Consider the following 20,265-nt stretch of genomic DNA (forward strand, 5'->3'; position numbering starts at 1 on the left):
GTGACGTCACCTGTTGCCGGGTGGCCCTTAATTGGCCTGCTGAGCCCGCTGGGTGGGCTCATCAAGGTCAATCAAGGGAAAATCGCGCGGATAGTAGATGCACTGCGCATGCGCGGGAAACCGGCACTTCCGTTCCCCTGAAAGAAGGGGTTCAGAGTTCGAACGCGTGCACAGGAGAGGCTGCACGTCCCCAACGAACTTAGGCTTCTTTTGCAGGTTTTCCCGGAAGGGTAAGTCTCCAGAAGTTACACATTTAAAAAGCAGGCGTAAGGCCTGCTTTTTACAAGGTAAGTGGTGAATTAATTAAAATTAAAACATTTTTTCCACAGGTTTATTATTTTTAAATACTTTAAAGAAAGCTCCGTTAGAAAATAAAATTATTTTTTTCAAAAATTTAAATTATTGTTTAAAATAGTTATTTCATGTAATTTATAGTTTATTTTAAAAATGTGATTTAAAAAAAAATTTATTTGAAGATTTAGTGATGTTTTGGGGCCCGTAGTATTTATAAATTTTGACAGCTCTTCTTGTCATACTTATGAATGGAGCATTCCCTGCTCCGATTGGCTCCCCATGGCCCACGTGATCCCAGGGGACGCATCGAACTAACTGCGCCCCTGGGATATGCAAGCACTGCGCACCGGCAGTTGGAGCAGGCCCAGGATCGGAATCCCACGCGGGCCCACAGCTCAAAGGCCGGCGCGCTAGGTACGTGCAGATCGGGGGCTTACACCCGTGGGAAGCCCCCGACCCGAATTTCTGGGCCAATGTTTTTTTTTGCTGGGTGGGGACCGAAGAGCGAGAATGGGAATCCTGTGGGACTCAATTTTGAGATGGGGATTGCAGGCGAGTCTGCCCGAGTCTAGCGGAGCGGCAATTAATTTAATGTTCAGTTTGGCTAGATTTGTGATTGCGCAAAGAAGGAATGCTCTGTTTTTTAAGGGGAGGAGAATCAATCTAAAAGAGTATTTTAAATATAAGCTAAAAGATCATTATAAAGCTCTGTGGATGTTTTATTCAGAAAGGAATTTAAAGATAGTATTTTACAATCAATTTTTAAAGTGCAATCGATTAATATATGTTACAGGAGACAAATTAAACTTCAGGTTTTGATGTTAAAATGTGGTGGCGGAATGGCTGTGCAAAGCGGTGGAATTGATTTGTATGATACAATGAAATGATCACGATGTTGTAAATGTTCCTAATGTCCAATAAAGTATATTAAAAAAAAAGTTGGTAGCACTCTGGCCTGAGTCAGGAAGGTTGTGGGTTCAAATCCCACTCCAGGGACTATGAGCACAATATCTAGGCTGACACTCTCAGACTAGTACTGAGGGATTGCTGCACTGTCATAGGTGTTGTCTTTTGGATGAAACGTTAAATTGAGGTCCCGTCTGCCCTCTCAGGTGGCACTATTTCAAAGAAGCGCAGGGGAATTATCTCTGGTACAAAGCAAAATAATGCGGATGCTGGAAATACTCAGCAGGTCAGGCAGCATCAGAGCTAACGTTTCAGGTCGATGACCTTTCGTCAGATTTATCCCTGGTGTCCTGGCCAACATTTATCCCTCAACCAACATCACAAACAGATTATCTGGTCATTATCACATTACTATTTGTGGGACTGCAAATTAGCCACAGTGTACTTCATTGGCTGTAAACTGCTTTGAGACGTCCTGAGGTAGTGAAAGGCGTTACTTTTTTTCTTTTATGAAAAAACAGTTTAAGAATTTTCATCCCATTATTAGTAGTTTTCAGTTTAAAACCAAAGATCAGAATTCCTAACTTTGACTCACAGGCAGTAGGCTGTACATGAATGGAATTCATGTCCCACCAGAAAATACACAAGAAATGTGGAGGTTTGAAATGTATAATGTATAAAATGAATGGTAAAGTCCAACTGAAACCACATCATACCCTTAACATGGTGTACCACATATTTGACATCAAAAAGATTATAATCTTTACAGAAACGGGCAGTTTAAAAACAAGTTTTTTTTGAGGTCATGGGACTCACTGCCAGTAATCTGTGAGTCATCAAATCCCTTGGAGTTTTATTTTCAACCTGTCACATCGCGCAAACAGTTTGCATACCGAAGACAGAGAGGTTTTATATGTTTAGGTTACACACTCACCCGTGGGAATCCTAGCCATAATTAGCAAAGGGATGCTACTAGAGATGCCAAGCAGACCGTAGCTAAATCCGCTAAGTATCAGGGTGACCAATAATATGCTTCGTCTTCCTACAACATCACTCCAGGAACCCTAGTCAAAAGAAATAGAAGTTTAACTGCTTGTAATTTGAATTACCATCTTGCACCTTAATCATAAGATCCACATTGTGAGCGTGGCTCTAAGCATTCAGAAATACTAACTCCTGTTGCAAAAACCACTGTGTGGCTGTTTCACTAATAGGAGAGTAGCAGCTGCCATCCAGGAGAAAAAAAGATAGGCTGTGGCAGCTAAGTTCATTTACTGTCAACATTTTAAACCATTGGAGCTCCACCTTTAGAGAATTAGAAATAACAAGATTAATTTATTGTGAATGTTCTCAGCTTGTAATGTTTAACATATGGCATTCCAAATAATTTTTTCAGCAATTTGGCTCCATTTATCCACTACAAGTATAGGTTCCTTAAGGCAGAAGACAGCAGCATGCCAAGCCTAGATAGTGGGGGCCCTCTGCTGGCTAGCTGAGAGTTATGCTAAACCTCTTAAGAGTGTGGAACAGCGTTTAAGAACAGTAAACAAGGTAGATCTCAAAGAAAAAGAATAGTCAAAAGCAGCAGCTGGTAATTTTAAGGTAACCTTAAAATTTAGTACAAAAGTTTCACCACTTTGTAAGCCGCAACTCTATTTTGGTTACCTTTTTAGTATTAGAAGTAAAAAGCTAAATCAATTGACAATTTGTATCTATATCTAGAGGGTATCAGAATGTACAGCAGGTTACACTCAAACTCAGATTATAGTTCTTTTTTAAAAATGATACAACAACTTGAATTTATATAGCACCTTTAACGTAATAAAACGTCCCAAGGCACTTAAGAGCAATATCAAGAAAAAATATTTTTGACACTGAACCACAGGAGATATCAGGACAGATGACCAAAAGCTTGGTCAAAGTGGTAGGTTTTAAGGAGTATCTTAAAGGAGGAGAGAGAGATAGCAAGGCAAACAGGTTTAGGCAGGGAATTCCAGAGCTTAGGTCCAAGGTAACCGAAAGCACAGCCGCCAATGGTGGAGCGATTAAAATCAGGGATATGCAAGAGACCAGAATTGGAGAAGCACAGAGATTTCGAAGGCTTGAAGGACTGGAGGAGGTTACAGAGATAGGGCAGGGTGAGGCCATGGAGGGATTTGAAAACAAGGATGAGAATTTTAAAATTGAGGCGTTGCCGGACCGGTAGCCAGTGTAGGTCAACAAGCACAGGCGTGATGGGTAAACGAGACTTGGAGCTAGTTAAGAGACGGGCAGCTGAGTTTTGGATGAGCACAAGTTTATATAGGGTGGAAGATGGCAGACCGGCCGGGAGAACATCGGAATAGAAACATAGAAGATAGGAGCAGGAGTAGGCCATTCGGCCCCTCGAGCCTTCTCCGCCATTCAATGAGATCATGGCTGATCATCCAAATTCAGTACCCTGTCTTAAGGCTAAAGGGATCTCGTAACTGGAGATCAAGGGATATGGGGAGAGGGGTGATGACAGCAGATTTGAAGGGTTGGGGGGACAGTACCTGAGGAGAGGGAACCGTTAACAATATCATCTAACATGGGGCCCAGGAAGGGAAGTTGGGTTGTCAATAGTTTGGTCGGATTAGGATCGAGGGATAAGAAGGTGGATCTTATGGACAAGATGAGCTTGGAGAGAGCAAGGCAGGAGATGGGATAGAATCCAAAGACAGACACGAGGTCAGCGGAAACATTAGAGGAAGTTTGGCCCAGTGGGAGAGGGGATGGAAGGGAAGTGGCAGGCAACTAAATGGATGGTTTCGATCTTTGTGGCAAATAATTCCACGGGCTTCTCGCACTTGTTGTTGGAGGTGAGGGTGGAGGAGGCAGGGGAGGGTGGTTTAAGGCGGCGGTTTGTGGTGGAGAAGATAAGCCGGAGGTCATCTTGGCATTCCGGGATGATCTTTGAATAGTGAGCAATTTTCACAATGTAGAGCAGGACCCAATAATGCTTTATTTGGTCCAGCCAGATCTGGCGATGGACGGTTAAACCAAAGACGTTCAAATCTGCGTCCCTTGGACTTAAGGGAACGGAGATGAGGGATATACCGGGGGAATGACTAGGGAGAGAGAGTAATGGTTTTAATAAGGACAAGGGCATCAAAGGTGGTGTGGTTTACAGAACGGAAGCTGCAGAAATATCATGATGAATTGTGGGCCAAAGGCTAGATAGTTGGGAATTTGAAAGTGGCGTGGTAAGTGACTTGAGGGAAAGTATTTTCCAGGGGCGGAGATAGAAAGAAGTGGGGATGGGATGGGGAAGGGGACTAAGGGTGGAGAGCAATACAAGGAAATGATCAGAGATTGCCTTATCACTGATAATTACAATGGGAGTAGCGAGGCCATGTGAGAAGGCAAGATCGAGGGGGTGGCCGTGAATATGGGTAGGAGAGTTTATATGGAGGGAGAGATTTAGGGAGGAAAGGAGAGCAGTGAACTCAGAGGAAAGCGAGCAAGAAGAGTTTAGATGAAAGTTGAAATCACCAAGGATGAGAAGTCGCTCAGTGCAGAGGCTGAGGGAGGCAAGCAGAGAAGATATCTCAGTGGGAAACTTGGGTGGGCGGTACAGAACAAGGACTTTAAATAAAAGGCGTGAGGGGTGGAACAAGGCGAGATGCTCAAAGGAGGAGAAGTTGCCAGAGGAATAGTTGACTGTTGCTTCTGCCCATCACTTCATCCATAATAGAGCTGGATAATTTAAGGATTAAATCAAACCTAGGCTAACTGTCTTAGTTCAATGTAGACAATTTAATGCAAAAGGGGTATTTATTTTGGGGGTTATCAGTCATATATAATTTATTTTTAAAATTGTGTAAAATGTAAATTGTGCTCATGAACATGGTAGATTCAGAAATTCAATGCAAAGTGGTCAAATTTACAGATATAATCAAACTAGGAGGGGTAGTGGAATTTGGAGGACGCAGCACCGAAATTACAGAAAGCGTTGGACAAAATACCTAACTGGACAGAAGTACAGCAAATTAAATGTAATACAGACAAGTTTAAAGTGCTGTAAACAGAAAAGAATAATGGGCAAGCCTATTCCACTAATGGTGTTGAAATATTTAAGGAGGAAGCTGAAAGAAAACAAGGGGTCTTAATAGACTCAACACTAAATAACTTGACAAGAAATAATAGGAGCTTGTAAAAAAGGCAATGCAATAATCGTGGGGGACTTTAATCTTCATATAGACTGGGCAAATCAAACTGGCAAAGGTAGTCTGGAGAACAAGTTCATGGAATGCATTCAAGACAGTTTCCTAGAGCAATGCATCATGGAACCAATCAGGGAACAGGCTATTTTAGATCTTGTATTGTATAATGAGACAGGGTTAATTAGTAATCTCATAGTGAAGAATCCCCGGGGAAGAGTGATCATAATATGATAGAATTTCACACTGAGCTTGAGAGTGACAGACTTAAATACGAGACTAGAGTCTTAAACTTAAATAAAGCCAATTACATAGGTATGAGTTGGCCAAGGTAGATTGGGAAATTAGATTAAAAGGTATGGCAGTAGATAAGCAGTGGCAAACATTTAAAGAAATATTCCAAAATTCTCAGTGAATATACATTCCATTGAGAAATAAAAACTCCACAGGAAAAGTGATCCATCTGTGGCTCACTAAAGAAGTTAAGGATAGTATTAGACTAAAAGACTTACAATGTTGTGAAGAATAGTAGCAAGCCTGAGGATTGGGAGAGCTTTAGAAACCAACAAAGCATGACCAAAAATTTATAAAAGGAAGAAAATAGAAGATGAGAGTAAACTAGCATGAAATACAAAAACAGATTGTAAGAGCTTCTACAAGTACGTAAAAAGGAGAATAGCAAAAGTAAGCATCGGTCCCTTAGAGGCTGAGACCGGAGAAATTATAATGGGGAATAAGGAAATGGCAGAGACTTTAAACAAATATTTTGTATCTGTCTTCACAGTAGAAGACACAAAAAGCATACCAAAAATAGTGAGGAACCAAGGGGCTTATGAGAGTGAGGAACTTAAGGTAATTAGTATCAGTAGAGAAAAAGTACTTGAGAAACTAATGGGACTAAAAGCCGACAAATCCCCTGGACTTGATAGCCTACATCCTCGGGTTCTAAGAGGTGGTTGCATAGATAGTGGATGCATTGGTTGTAATATTCCAAAATTTCCTAGATTCTAGAATGGTCCTAGTGGATTGGAAGGTAGCAAATATAACGCCACTATTCAAGAAAGGAGGGAGAGAAAAAACGGAATGACAAGCCAGTTAGCTTGATATCAGTCATTGGGAAAATGCTAGGATCCATTATGAAGGAACTGGTAATAAGGCATAATATGATTCGGCAGAGTCAACATGGTTTTATGAAAGGGAAATCGTATTTGACAAATTTATGAGTGTGTTTTGAAGATGCAATTAGCAGGGTAGTCAAAGAGGAACCAATGGATGTAGCATATTTGAATTTCCAAAAGGCATTCGATAAGGTGCCACATAAAAGGTTGTTATGCAAGATAACGGTGCATGGGGGTTGGGGCTAATATATTAGCATGGATAGAGGATTGGTTAACATACAGAAAACAGAGAGTAGGGATATACGGGTCATTTTCAGGTTGGCAGGCTGTAACTAGTGGGGTGCCACAAGGATCAGTGCTTGGGTCTCAGCTATTTAAAATCTATATTAATGACTTAGATGAAGGGACCGACTGTAATGTATCCAAGTTTGCTGATGTTACAAAGCTAGGTGGGAAAGTAAGCTGTGAGGAGGAAAAAAGAGCCTGTAAAGGGATATAGACAGGTTAAGTGAGTGGGCAATGAGGCGGCAGATGGAGTATATTGTGGGGAAATGTGAGTTTATTCACTTTGGTACGAAGAATAGAAAAACAGAATATTTTTTAAATGGTGAGAAACTATTAAACGTTGGTGTTCAGAGAGATTTAGGTGTCCTCGTACAGGAAACACAGAAATTAGCATGCAGGTACAGCAAGCAATTAGGAAGGCAAATAGCACGTTGGCCTTTATTGCAAGGGGATTGGAGTACAAGAGTAAGGAAGTCTTGCTACAATTGTACAGGGCTCTGGTGAGACCACACCTGGAGCACTGTGTAAAGTTTTGGTCTCCTTATCGGAGGAAGGATATTCTTGCCTTAGAGGCGGTGCAACGAAGGTTCACTAGATTGATTCCTGGGATGAGAGGGTTGTCCAATGAGGAGAGATTGAGTAGATTGGGCCTATGCTCTCTGGAGTTTAGAAGAATAAGAGGTGATCTCATTGAAACATATAAGGTTCTGAGGTGGATTGACAGGGTAAATGCTGAGAGGTTGTTACCCCTGGCTGGAGAGTCTAGAACTAGGGGGCATCGTCTCAGGATAAGAGGTCTCCTCAGCCACTCCCTGTGGTAGCGGACTATCCTATATTGATGGCCTCTACATTTGCTCTTCCCTGGTCTGTAGGCAGCACTAATTAATACAGACTGGAAGGTTGCAGGTTTGATTCTTGATCTGTACTGTGAGCTGTCAACTAGAGCTACAGTTGGAACCCTACACTTACTGGCCTCGGCATCCCTGGGTTAGGGAGAGAAAGAGGAAAAAGCTACTCATTGCAACCCAGTAACACCTGCTAAAGTATGTGTGTGGATATCACGTGATGGGCTCAACTCTGCTACCTCTCACCATCTGCGCATACATACTGTGGACTGCTAATACCTTAATGAATAGAAAAAAATAGGCACTATTGAGTTTATGTGTTTCACACTTTCGGGCATCGAGGGGAAACCAGGCTTGGGGGGGTGCAGTTAAAATGGAGCAAGGGAATTACCATTTCATTGCCATCCCAATATGACCGACTGCAATTTTAAATTTCAGTCGCCAAGGACAACCGTCCCATTGTGACAGGGTCTTCTTTGAATATGCAGATTGGGCTCTCATGGCATCATTTGATATTTTAAGCTGAGGTCTGAGTGGGGGAGCAGTAGAGCCTTCCCTGCCAGGCCAAACCTGCCAGGAACAGGAGTGCACCTCTGGACCCCACAAGGAAACCTTGGGCATCTCCTTCCCCACACCCCACTGCCGACCGGGATCCTCTCCTCCATATATCCATTTACCTTAGTGCTGGGGACCATTTTCTCCGATCCCTGCAGCTGCTTCCGATTGGCCCGACTGACCTGATTTTAACAGCCGGGCAGCTGCTTCCCACCAACTACCCAGTCGTTTCAGTCAGGAGTCAGTAAGCGGCATGCAAATGAGACCTGACCATTAAATTTGGCCAGGTCTCGACGTTACCTTTGCTTCGGGGCTCTCACACACCTTTCCTGCACTCCCACTATATTCGGGGTCTCGGTCTCTAATACAACTGGAGTTTGCTACTTGCCCTTCCCTTTGTATTGCAACTTTATCATGTACTTTCTCCTTGTCCTCCATTACTGCATTATTTTATATAGTTTTATTTTAAATTTCCCCTCCTCATTGTGATGAGCCTAGACAGGTAAACCTGGTGGGCTATTTGACAGTGGAGGCCATCGCACAAATACAAACCCAGCTAATCTTTTACTTGATGTCCTAGAGATTAGGAGTGGGAAACTTGGATGACTTTCCCCTCTTTAACCCATTGGTTTTAAGGCCAATTGTATCACCACTGCTGTCCCAATTAAGATCAGCTAACTCAGAACAGAGCTGGCATCAACCTGGGACTTCTGGATTTGCAAGCTTAGTGCTCACCGAGTGAATCTTTTAAACTGTAAATCCATGATTAACAGAAAACATTACGTGACGATGAGGTTTATTCCAGAAAATAACCAGGAGCGACTGGTTAATTAGTAATCTCATAGTAAAGGATCCTCTGTGGCAGAGTGATCATAATATGATAGAATTTCACGTTAATTTTGAGAGTGACTTGCCTAAGTCCGAAATTAGAGTCTTAAGCTTAAATAAAGACAATTACATAAGCATGAGGGATGAGTTTGCTAAGGTAGATTGGAAAAATAGATTAAAAGGTATGGTGGTAGATAAGCAGTGGCTAGCATTTAAAGAAATATTTCATAATTCTCAACAAAAATACATTCCATTGAGAACAAAAACTCCACGGGAAAAGTGATCCAACCGTGGCTAACTAAAGAAGAAAAGGATAGCATTAGATTGAAAGAAGAAGCTTATAATGTTGCAAAGAATAATAGTAAGCCTGAGGATTGGGAGAGTTTCAGAAACCAGCAAAGATTGACCAAAAATTGACAAAAAGGGAAAAAATAGAATGAGAGAAAACTAGCAAGAAATATAAAAGCAGATTGTAAGAGTTTCTACAAGTATGTAAAAAGGAAAAGAGTAGCAAAAGTAAACTTTGGTCCCTTAGAGGCTGAGACAGGAGAAATTATTTTGGGGAATAAGGAAGTGGCAGAAACATTAAACAAATATTTTGTATCTGTCTTCACAGTAGAAGACACAAAAAGCATACCAAAAATGGTGGGGAACCAAGGGTCTAATGAGGGTGAGGAACTTAACATAATTAATAAAAGTAGAGAAAAAGTACTAGAGAAACTAATGGGACTAAAAGCCGACAAATCCCCAGACCTGACGGCCTACATCCTTGGGTTCTAAAAGAGGTAGCTGAAGAGATAGTGGTTGCATTGGTTTTGATCTTCCAAAATTCCCTAGATTCTAGAATGGTCCCAGCGGATTGGAAGGTCGCAAATGTAACACCGCTATTTAAGAAAGAAGGGAGAGAAAAAAAAAACAGGGAACTACAGGCCAGTTAGACTGACATCAGTCGTCGGGAAAATGCTGGAATCCATTGTTAAGGAAGTGGTATCAGGGCACTTAGAAAATCATAACATGATTAGGCAGAGTCAACATGGTTTTATGAAAGGGAAATCGTGTTTGACAAATTTATTAGAGTTTTTTGAGGATGTAACTAGCAGGATGGATAAAGGGGAACCAGTGGATGTAATATATTTGGATTTCCAAAAGGCATTTGATAAGGTGCAACCTAAAAGGTTATTACACAAGATTAGGGCTCATGGGGTTAGGGGTGATATAGTAACATGGATAGAGGATTGGTTAATGGACAGAAAACAGAGAGTAGGGATAAACAGATCTTTTTCAGGTTGGCAGGCTGTAACTTGTGGGGTGTCGCAAGGATCAGTGTTGGAGCCTCAGCTATTTACAATCTATATTAATGACCCAGATGAAGGGACCGAGTGTAATGTATTCAAGTTTGCTGATGATACAAAGCTAGGTGGGACAGTAAGCTGTGAGGAGAACACAAAGAGTCTGCAAAGGGATATAGATAGACTAAGTGAGTGGGCAGTAAGGTGGCAGATGGAGTATAATGTAGGGAAATGTGAGGTTATTCACTTTGGTAGGAAGAGTAGAAAAACAGAATATTTTTTAAATGGTGAGAAACGTTCAAATTTTGGTGTTCAGAGAGATTTGGGTGTCCTTGTGCAAGAAACACAGAAAGCTAGCATACAGGTACAGCAAGCAATAAGGAAGGTCAAAGGCATGCTGGCCTTTATTGCAAGGCGGTTGGAGTATAAGAGTAAGGAAGTCTTGCTACAATTGTACAGGGCCTTGGTGAGACCACACCTGGAGTACTGTGCACAGCTTTGGTCTCCTTATCTAAGGAAGGATATACTTGCCTTGGAGGCGGTGCAACAAAGGTTCACTAGATTGATTCCTGGGATGAGAGGGCTGTCCTATGATCAGAGATTGTGTAGAATGGGCCTATACTCTGGAGTTTACAAGAATGAGAGGTGATCTCATTGAAACATACAAGATTTGGAAGAGAATTGACAGGGTAGATGCTGAGACGTCGTTTCCTCTGGCTGGAGTGTCTAGAACTAGGGGGCATGGTCTCAGGATAAGGGGTTGGCCATTTAGGACTGAGGAGGAATTTCTTCACTCAGAGGGTTGTGAATCTTTGGAATTCTCTGCCCCAGAGGGCTGTGAATGCTGAGTCTTTGAGTATATTCAAGGCTGAGATAGATAGATTTTTGGACTCTAGGGGGATCAAGAGATACGGCAATCGGGCGGGAAAGTGGAGTTGAGGTGGATGATCTTATTGAATGGCGGAGCAGGCTCGAGGGGCCGAATGGCCTACTCCTACTCTTATTTCTTATGTTCTTATGTTAGGGTAGAATGTCCTACAAACAATAGATGCCTTTGTACATATACTTTTAAAGAACAGTGTGGACCAACTGCAAATTTTATTAAGTGCCTGACATTTTTAAAGTAATTCTTTAAAAGCTTAACCATATTTAGAGTTACTTTAGCTGTAAGCATAGCACCAGTTTCATTCCCACTTCAGACTGCAAACCAATTCTGTTCTATTTAAAGACATGTGTCACATTGAATCAAATGATTCATTTCAGTGGGGCAAATTTCAAACATTGCTTCAAACAGCTGCTCGCTGACATGTCAAGAAGAGACAGAACATGTGGTGCAGTGGATTCCCATTGAATTAATATGTTCATTACAAACATTTCTTCCTAAAAGAATTCAGAGACTGTAGTTTTGCTTTGGTGAACACAGCGGTAGTTATAAGACACTCAATGAAGAATATAACTGCATAAAGTATTGAGTGAAAACATGCTAATTGAATAATGTTTATAGTATAACCAAAACAAGATCCTCTTTCTTTTTACTGTGACGGGACTGAAATGCCAGTACTAACATGTGAATAATTGGTGTACTGCCAGTTATACATATGGCTGAAAAGTTGTTATTCCTAGGTGTAAACAGTCCAAAACAGAAATGTTCTCATTTACTCACAATGAAAAACACACCATGATGAACAATAATGTCATTTTCAAAGACCAAGGAAAGCAATTGATTACAGCAGGGGCTTCAGTGCATACCATGAAGCCTCATATAAAGCTTATATTAATGGATCCATTTATTTGTAAATATCTAAAGCCAGTTATAACAACAGATTTTGCTGATCTGATTTAGGATTCATCCACCAACGAGGCAACAGCACAAAGAACACCCATCCAGGCTCATGAAATTCAAACAGGATGAACTAGCCAGTGAGAAATACATAAATAGAACTGCCTTGCCATGGCCTTGTGGACCAGATTGCCAGGGCTCAAAGGCAGGAAATGGTTTATAGGTCATAGTTTGCACATCCCTGATTTAAATGAAGTCTATCAATATAATTGATTGTGTGGCCAGATCTACACAAGAAAGCATGTAATGAAGAAAATGCCATCAGGCCATCATTCCACACTCTGCCTGGTCATGCCGAGGAAAAATTCTGCAACATTTCTCCCTGATCCCCGAAGTAATTTATTAAAACCCCAGAATATTTATCTAATTTTACCTAAATTACTCAATCTAGGTTGTTGCTTTACACAGTGGCCATTTTGGTGATCCGAGCAACAAATGAACCATTGTGTTCTGTGGAGTCATTAATATCTGTAGCTGCTTTAGTAGTGGCACTGTTTTAGTCTAGAATCCAGCAGACCAGCCTGCGTAAGTCAGCTCCTAGCATTTACACTGTTAAACTTAGTTCCTTTGTCCAGGCAACTGACTTGGAAGCCGATGAAAAACTGGATCCATGAGCTTGTTGCCAGGATTTGGCAGTGCAAATGCCAGGAGCTTGCTTAAATTAGTCCTCCGGAATAAGAACTAAAACAGCTTTTGGCTGGGTTCTCCCAATTATGGTGGGAGATTGGGAGAACTCCCGTAAAAAAATTTCCACTTTATGTCTATTCTCATGCTTCAATCCCACTCCTACCCAAGTATTTAACTTGGCTAATTTTTAAAAGGAGTTATTGACATGTCATCTCCTGCTTCAATGACACATCCCTAGCAGGTCTTATAAAACTCAAACCTGTGACCATAGTCAAGCAACATCAATAATATAGCCCTTGTCTATTTAAACTTTTATTCTAACAATGCTGTAAGGTGCTTTGAGAAATGTTTTGCTGCTTGTGAATAAAAACATCCAAAATAAAAAGAAGAGATGAATGCTAAACAGAATACCACTTAATAATTTTAGGTAGAGGTTCCGCAAGAGCTCAGTGTGCAAGTGTGCTATGTGGTGTGGTACTGAGCAGTACTGATCAGGAATGTCCCAGGTTCAATCCCTGGTCTGTGCTGAGTTATCTGGCATCAGCCAGGGAAGCATAGGACCTGCTACAATAGGCTTGTGTCCACGGGATAAGGAAGGTAAAAAAAAAAAATTCAGCCAAGGTTTCACTTCTGATCACTATTCAGTCATCTGTGCACACCTAGATAAGGCCATGGTCAAACTTGTTCAATAGGTTGCTGATACCGCCACATGAATAATGGCCATTTGGTGAGGTACTGAAGGGCTATTGACACCCGTCGCAACCTACAGCAGAAAGGGGAGGGGATATAGCAAAAGAAAAATACATTCGCCTTGCTGAATAATGAAGTCTACTTCGGATGGAAAGTTTCACTTGGCTGAGGAATTGAAAATGACAAGATCAGTTAAATTTTCTAAAATGCTAATCACAATTTTAACACCTATTACAATACTACTGAGATGTGATACTTACAATTACTGTACTGGAAAATAGTTGTAGCAGTCCATAGACAGAACCTGAAATAAAGATACGTCCACTCAGTTTTAATGCAACATGCTATTATTTGTATAAAGTCAATAATCCTGATAATAACGGAGGTAGGAAGGGAGCTGGGGGTGGGGTGTTTGGGGTGGGGGGAGATTTACTGGTTGGATCCCAGGGTGGGGGGCCGGCCAATCGAGGGGGTCAGATCACGGGGTAGTTTACAGGGTAGCTTGTGGGGGCGAGATGGGCCAGGGGAAGCACTCCTGCTCCTCCTGGCCCACAAGCACTTACCTGTTCCATCCAGCCGTTCTCGCCTCCCAACAGTTGCTGGGTTTTCTGAACCCTGGGATACACGTGCCAGAGACGTTAAATTTGAAGGTCAGTGAAATTCAATTTAAAAAGACCTCATTAATGTCTCCTAAGGACGTTAATTACTGCAATAAATACCGATCCACCTGCACGAATTAAGGTCTCGACTGTGCCGAGCAGGTTACTCGCAGGCATCCAAAAGCGTCTCCGTTAAACCCAGAAGTGGCCACGTTGGAGCCAGGTTGCAGTCGCGATCCAAAAATCAATCATTTTAACTACCCACTTGCTCCCAACCCGCCTGTTCTTGGGGGTTAAAATTCACCCCTACTTCTACCCTCCCGAAATCATATTAAAAGTAATCAAACCCATGATTATATATTGGCCCGTATTTCCCGATGCCTACGGGTGAGTACAGGCTGTGTACACACTCGTAGGAACATCGGAAATGCCGGTTTCAGGCATGCGAAGCGCATGCACTGAAAACTGGCATTTCCGATCTGTCAAGAATGCTCTTGACAGATCGGACGCCTGCCCTGGAGAAGGGTCTCTGCGGGCGGATAGTTCCGCTTTCTGCAGAGCCTCCGCCCGCAGAAAACCCTTAGAAATCTTACGCCTGGTAAAAGCAGGTGTAAGGCCTGCTTTTACCAGCATAAAAGAGTTGAAAAAATAAATAAATAAATAAATATTCACTCATTTTTATTTTAAAATACTTTTAAAAAAGGTAAGTTTATTTTTAGCCCCGTAAAAAACTTTAATTATTTTTTTCAAAAAATTAAATTTTTGTTTACAATATTTAATTTATTGTAATTTAAACTAATTTTAAAAATGTGATGGTTTTTTAAAAATTTATTTAATGTTTTACTGTGTTTTTGGGGTGATCTCCATTCATATATTTGACAGGTCTATCTGTCAAAAGTCTGAAGGGAGATTCCCTTCTCCTATTGGCTCCCCATGGCCCACGTGATCCCAGGGACGCTTGCGAACTGCATGCACCTCTGGGATACCTGGAGAGGTCCAGGAGCGGAAGTGTCCGGACCTCGGGAGCCCTCAGGTAAGTTCGTTGATTTTTTTCCGATAGGAGGCATCTGCACGCAGGAAGCCTCCTATCGGAAATTACGGGCCATTATCTTACATGTAAGCAAGTTAAACTGACTAAAAAAAAACCATCTTCTGAAAAATAAAGGCAGATGCTCCTTGAGTTAGAAAGGATGGCAGAAACTAGTACCAAATATTCTATGGCAAACTCTAGTCCTCCAGGTGGACATCTATCAATGACTAACAAGTGTGGAATTGAAGTAAGTTACAAATGCGTTCACAAAAGGAAGTCCAAAAGGAAGTCCTCACACTCCCAATGTCTCCTAGAAAAGTAGTTGAGCCAAAATTTATATTTAAAATCTGAAACAAAATTAGTCCCACCAGCACAATATCGATAGTGGGGAATCTGGTCCAGTGGCAAAGTGTGAACTGGAAGAATGTTATGAATAATAAAGAAAAGTATCAGACAATTGGAGTTGATTTCCATGGAACGCTCAGGAGCACTAAAATGGCAATCACTGAAAAAAGACTACCTGGACTTAGGCCTAATTACGACAGCTGAATATAGGGCAGTAATCAAGTTACCTATCTGTAAATCTACCCTCTCCCCAAACATTTAAACATACAAACAAGGTACTCAAAATAGTTACAGTGAATAAGATATTTCAAAGCCAGTTGATCTGTACAGCAAAAAAAAAAATTTCTCTCCCTATTTTCCCTTCATACTGTACCTCCTTTTCTGATGGGGTCATGCTACTTTATAGTTCCATGGCTGACCACAGTTCCCTTGTACCTCACTCAAGTTTATACTTGAGCCTGGAAAGTGAGTGTTGGCAGGCCATTTGAACATGAGGAGCGTCAAAACTGAGCTCAGTGCTGTTCTGATAAGTAATCCACTCATGCATACGAAGTTGCTGAATAGAAGGAACCATGGCCAATTTTTGTACTCTTTTACCTGGAGTGCTGAGGCAATTGCAATGTCCTCGAGACCAGGCATCAAATCTGGAATCTCACTGCTCCATGTTGTTCAGCACCACAGCACATTATCCACTGAGCCATCAGGGACGTTCATTGCTTATCTTTTTTTAAAACAAACTCCCTTCAAAAATGTTTTATAAAGTAAATAATGAAACAATAAAGGGCAGTTCAAGTACTAATTATTTATTGAATACGTTACATATAGGGTGTGTTAACATACTGACCTACTAGTCCTGCTACTGTTGAGCTTCCTCCGAGAAGCTTGATGTGGCGACTTAATAAAGGAACTACCATACTCACAGCAAATAAGTCCTAAAAAAAACACACACAAAATAAATAAAAATGAAAAGTATCTTGATAAATACAAACATAGACACTTTCAGCATGGATTGTATAGAGTGGGGCTTCAATATCATTTCAACCAGCTATCAGGAGATACAGCTAAGGTGGACAGGATCTGCTTCCAGCCCTATCCATGAAAATTTTACTTCAGTCAAAAACCATTGAAAAGCACTGAACTGAAGCAAGCAAATCTGTATAGGAATCACATGGGGCTTCTTATGTGCTGCAATGGCGCATGTCCAACCTCACAAGATCAGAACTTTTAGGAACAGGAAAAGACAATTAGGCCAAGCAAACCTCGTCATTTTTAAATTGATCAAATCTATCTGCGCACCACATTTCCCAATCCTTTCTCTCGCACCAGAAATACATCTAGTTGTCCCTTGAACCCACTTATAAGGGGCAATTTTAACATGGAGCAGTGTGTGGGCGGAGGGGTTCAAGTGGCCGACTTTTGGGTTTAACTCGGCCGAGATCAGCAGGTTGTGCGTCACCCCCTCCGCCAAGGCGGGTTACCAATTTAAATATGTTAATCACGCCATTGTAGCGATATTTCAACCTACATTCGAATTTAACGCCACATCCCGGGTTTCCTGGGCTTCCCGAAACTCACCATTGAAACCAAGGTGAGAAAAGAATGGCAATTAAAGGGGCTCATTAAAAGTCAGGCAAATACTGCAATAAATACTGAGTGCTCACAGCTACTTTCTTACTTACCACTGGGGAAGGGTTTATTCAGAATACTTGTGACGAGCGGTTATTTTCTACACTAAAAAGGTTTTGAGACTTAGATCAGGATGGGTGGCACCTTGGCTGCCTTAGATTGGACCTAAGACGAGGAGCAAGATGACCATCAGCAGCAGCAACAACCTTCTGTGGAGATCTGCAGGTGGTGAGCAGAAAGGGGAGCAGCAGAGGGATCGAGCTCACAGGAGGCACTACCCGCTTAACAGGGTGCACAGGCAGAGGCTGAGCATCCTAGGCCTCTCGGAAGAGCAGCGCTTCAGAAAGCTCAGGTTGTCGCGTCAGGTGATGGCAGTAGATGTCTGCAGCCTCCTAGAAGACCTGCTCGCTGCTGGACCTGGTGGCCATGCATTACCAGTAGCTGTGAAAGTGACCACTGCCCTCAACTTTTTTGCCTCCGGATCATTCCAGGGCGCTGCCGGAGACGTAGCCAGGATCTCCCAGTCGGCTGCACACAAAACAGGCAGGTCACTGATGGGATGTTTGCCAGGGCCGGCAATTATGTCAACTTCGCCCATGATGACCCCAGTTACAACGAGCGGGCACTTGGGTTTGCGTCTCTGGCTGGCTCCCCACAGGTGCAGGGCATCATCGACTGCACATACGTGGCAATCCGTGCAACCCCAGATCAATCAGGAGTATTCATCAACCGCAAAGGCTGCCACTCCATCAATGTGCAGCTGGTGTGCAACCACAGGAAAAGTTTTATGCAGGTGTGCACCAGATTCCCAAACTCCCTGATGTCCTTGGAACAGAAAGCAGACTTAAGGGGTAGCTACAAGGAGACAAAGGATACCCCCTTCAAACTTGGCTGATGACACTGAGAAACCCAACTAATGAAGCCCAGGAGCGGTACAATGAAAACCATATGACAACTAGATGTGTCACTGAGCAAACGATCGGAGCACTCAAGATGCGCTTCAGGTGCCTGGACAGATCTGGAGGCGTCCTTCAGTACTCAAGAGCGAAGGTCTCCAACATGATCGTGGTGTACTGTGCTCTGCACAACATTGCACAGCAGCGAGGATTGGAACTGCAGGAGGAACAAGGCACCGAACACACATCTTCTGCGGACAAATCCGAGGAGGAGGAAGAGAAAGAGGAAAAGGAGGAGGATGGCAACCCCAGTGCAGCACAAGCTGCTTAATTTGCTGCCCGGATGCCAGGTATTCCCATATAGCTGTACAGTTCAGTTAGTTACCACCACTGGAGCCATGTAACGACCATATCCAATGGCTACTCTCATTTCCGCCCCTACCACCCCCCCATCCCACTGACTAAAGTTCTACTAAAGAATGGAAACTTAACAGCATAACATTTCTCAAACATCCATGTGCAACCACAAAGCTTTACACTTCCTTTGCCTACTGCACCTACATGGGGCATCCCCTGTGCCTTCAGCAGAGGTAGAGGCAGGCTGCTCAGATCTCTGCTCCGACGGCTGAGATGCTCTTGGCCGACGTCCTCTGGGTTTTGGAGCCCGTGAGAGCCGCACCAAAGACTGCTCCAGCTGCACCTGTGCAGGGGCAGACTCGGCCATCTAGAGAGGAGGCAGAATGTCAGGTACTCACTGAGGGGGAGCAACGGGTGAGAAGTGGAAGCGCTGAGTGGAGTCCCCACTTCCATGTCCTCTATCACCATCATCCCACTCCTGGGCCAGCGCACTTCACTCTTACCACTGTTTTGGAGAGTAGTTTGGCGCAGATCAGTGACGCGCTGTAAGGCCAAGGTGTCAGTCATCCTATTTAAGGCGCCAAACATGTTGGCATTCAAAGTCCGCACGGCCGTGGTCAAGGCCTGCATCTACTCATTTGATTGCCGCGACTGATGTTCCATGGAGTTGGCCACTCTGTCGATGGAAGTTGACATCCTTGCAATGCCAATGACATCAATTAATGCATGCTCGAGGTGGATTCCTCCATTCTCTCTGCAATCATGGTCCGTGTGCTTGGAAGACCTGTCAGTACGTCGCAGATTTTCTGCTGCCCCTCAGTGATTCTCCTTTTCATCGATGGCCCCCAGGGGACAGCATCTGTGTCTAGCTGAGCGGAGCTTGGAGAGGGCTGCACCCACCGACGCAGATTCTCTACTGTTGTTCCTGCCACCACTGTCTGCTCTTGCTCACTTGTGAACTGTGAATCACCAGGTGAAAACCCAACTATCTGTCTAGCTGGACCCACCCACCGAAGTGTGAGTATCTGTGCTGGTGCATGGTAAGGGCAAGTCCTGTGACTGTGCACCCTCAGAAGGTATGGGCTCCTCTGAGGATCCTTCGTCCGTGAGGTCTACCGAATGCTGCTACATGCGAAGGCCCTGGCGGAGATAAAAGATGTGAATTAGTACCGGCAAGTTAAATGTTGCGTCATGTGGGGCCACATTACACCTGCTGCCGAGCTATCGACACCAAACCAGGAAGTAAAATTTTGCTGACTTCCTTCCTAACTTCTAACATCCTAAATTTTTAACTTCTGCCCCTAGTATTTGAACTTTCATTACAGTGAACAACGTGTGAACAGATATATAGCAACCTCATAATTTAACATAAGCAATATACCAAAATAAAGAACAGTATCAATGTTTGAATCACACCTCACAAACACACTAGTTTTAAAATGAGTGGGTAGTAGAGTATAATGCACTATTACTGCAGTGTACTTGTTATCTGCATTGTGTAACTAACTCATGTTAAAATCAAGGCATACGTTATATATGTGAACTCAGATGTGGCTGAGAGGATATGTGACAAGTCATTTACATAGGCTTCCATAGTTTAAATACCAAAGTAAAATAACCTGTATCTACAGTTAACAGCAAATGCCGCTACTTGATGCCACCAGATTCTTGCTACAAACCTACGCAGTTGGAATTCCAAGAGTAGGTTGTGTGAACTCTGCTGATCCCAAACTGATAGCTAGCCATTAATGGGGATGTGGTAGTAGAGGTCTCACACTAGTCACTTTGAGTAATGCTAATGGCTTGATTAAATGCTAACTGGAATGTAAGAAAATAAAAGCTAACAACAAGAAAAGGTTGAACAAAAAGTGAAATACTGCAGATGCTGGAAATCTGAAACAAAACAGAAAACACTCAGCAGGTCAGGCAGCATCTGTGGAGAGAACAAAAGTCA

General features: G+C 42.7%; 1 protein-coding gene across 1 annotated transcript in view; it reads right to left on the reverse strand.

The window, feature by feature from the left end:
* slc67a2 (solute carrier family 67 member 2) overlaps positions 1 to 20,265 on the reverse strand; it is a 79,524-nt gene that overhangs the window by 42,899 nt on the left and 16,360 nt on the right. The window contains exons 2-4 of the mRNA XM_085998960.1: positions 16,277 to 16,364; positions 13,719 to 13,762; positions 2,135 to 2,264 (exon numbers count right to left, since the gene is read on the reverse strand). Coding sequence (XP_085855086.1) covers positions 2,135 to 2,264; positions 13,719 to 13,762; positions 16,277 to 16,364 — 262 coding nt within the window. The remainder of the gene's footprint in view (positions 1 to 2,134; positions 2,265 to 13,718; positions 13,763 to 16,276; positions 16,365 to 20,265) is intronic.

This window comes from Somniosus microcephalus, chromosome 10 (assembly GCF_052327205.1).
Source record: "Somniosus microcephalus isolate GS21.2 chromosome 10, FLI_Smic_1.0, whole genome shotgun sequence".
Classification (NCBI taxonomy): Eukaryota; Metazoa; Chordata; class Chondrichthyes; order Squaliformes; family Somniosidae; genus Somniosus; species Somniosus microcephalus.